Source organism: Eschrichtius robustus, chromosome 11 (genome assembly GCF_028021215.1).
Source record: "Eschrichtius robustus isolate mEscRob2 chromosome 11, mEscRob2.pri, whole genome shotgun sequence".
In the NCBI taxonomy this organism is placed as follows: Eukaryota; Metazoa; Chordata; class Mammalia; order Artiodactyla; family Eschrichtiidae; genus Eschrichtius; species Eschrichtius robustus.
In genome coordinates, this window is record NC_090834.1 from 67,245,961 (window position 1) to 67,247,268 (window position 1,308).

General features: G+C 38.1%; 1 protein-coding gene across 1 annotated transcript; it reads left to right on the forward strand.

Moving 5' to 3' along the window:
* Positions 1-674: 674 nt before the first annotated feature.
* LOC137771809 (small ribosomal subunit protein eS27-like) lies at positions 675-944 on the forward strand. Its single transcript, XM_068555483.1, has one exon. It carries the CDS (start codon positions 690-692, stop codon positions 942-944), a length of 255 nt encoding a protein of 84 aa, XP_068411584.1. The 5' UTR covers positions 675-689.
* The last annotated feature ends 364 nt before the right edge of the window (positions 945-1,308 follow it).

Below are 1,308 nucleotides of genomic sequence, written 5' to 3' on the forward strand. Positions count from 1 at the left end.
AACCCAACAGGCACACTCTTAACGCTATAATCCTGGGGACTTCCCTGGTGGTCCAGTGGTTACGAATCCACCTTCCAATGCAAGGGACGTGGGTTTCGATACCTGGTCTGGGAACTAAGATCCCACATGCCGCAGGGCAACTAAGCCCAACTACTGAGCCTGCGTGCCACAACTAAAGAGAAGCCCGCTCGCCGCAATGAAAAGATCCCGTGTGCCACAACTAAGACCCAAAGCAGCGAAAAATAAATAAATAAATAAATTCTGTAATTAAAACAAAAACAAAGCAAAACTCTGTAATCCTAATTCCCAGAGATAAATACCATAAACATTCTTCCAGTCTGTTTACTATGAATATATATGCTTTTGCATTTTATTTTCACTCATTTAAAATTAGCATTTTACTATGAAATTAAATAATTCTCAAAAATGTGATTTCAAAAATCATCATATGAATGCACCATGATCTTTTTAAATTATTGTATTATGTTAGACATTTATATTGTTGCCAGTTTTTAAATAAATAACCCTGCAAAGACTATTGTATATAAATCTCTGCCCATATCTGTATTTATCACCTTAGGATATACAAATAGAAATGAAATTACTGGGACGAGTTTGTATGCTTTTATTTTTACCACATTAAAAATGAATGAAGACCTTTCTGACCGTGATGACCTCCCCACGAGAACATGCCTCTTGCAAAGTATCTCCTTCATCCCTCTCCAGAAGAGGAGAAGAGGAAACACAAGAAGAAGCGCCTGGTGCAGAGCCCCAATTCCTATTTCATGGATGTGAAATGCCCACTATGCTATAAAATCACCACCGTCTTTAGCCATGCACAAACAGTAGTTTTGTGTGTTGGCTGCTCTACTGTCCTCTGCCAGCTTACAGGAGGAAAAGCAAGGCTTACAGAAGGATGCTCCCTCAGACGGAGGCAGCACTAAAAGCCCCTGGAATCAAGATGAATGGGAAACCATCCCAATAAACACATTTTGGATTAAAAACAAAAAAAAAAGAATGAAGTTTAAAAATATTTCACTGGAAATATTCCTTGACACACTGAAAAATATTTCAATACTTCAATACCACTAGACAACGTATAGTGAAAAACAGTAGTCTTCTGCCTCACTCCTCTTCACAGCCCAAAGACAACCATTTTCCACTTTTCATGTTGCTTCAGGTATTTACCTCCATATATTAAAAAAAAAAAGTGTTTATGCTGTTATTTCCTGATGTATCTGCGTTAAACATGCTCTATTGCCTTCCTGTTGTGGTAGATGAGGATGTAGCACTCTTACAAATACACCG

Excerpts from the sequence above, each read along its gene's own strand:
- LOC137771809 (XM_068555483.1), top strand. The coding sequence starts at position 690 with ATGCCTCTTGCAAAGTATCTCCTTCATCCCTCTCCAGAAGAGGAGAAG.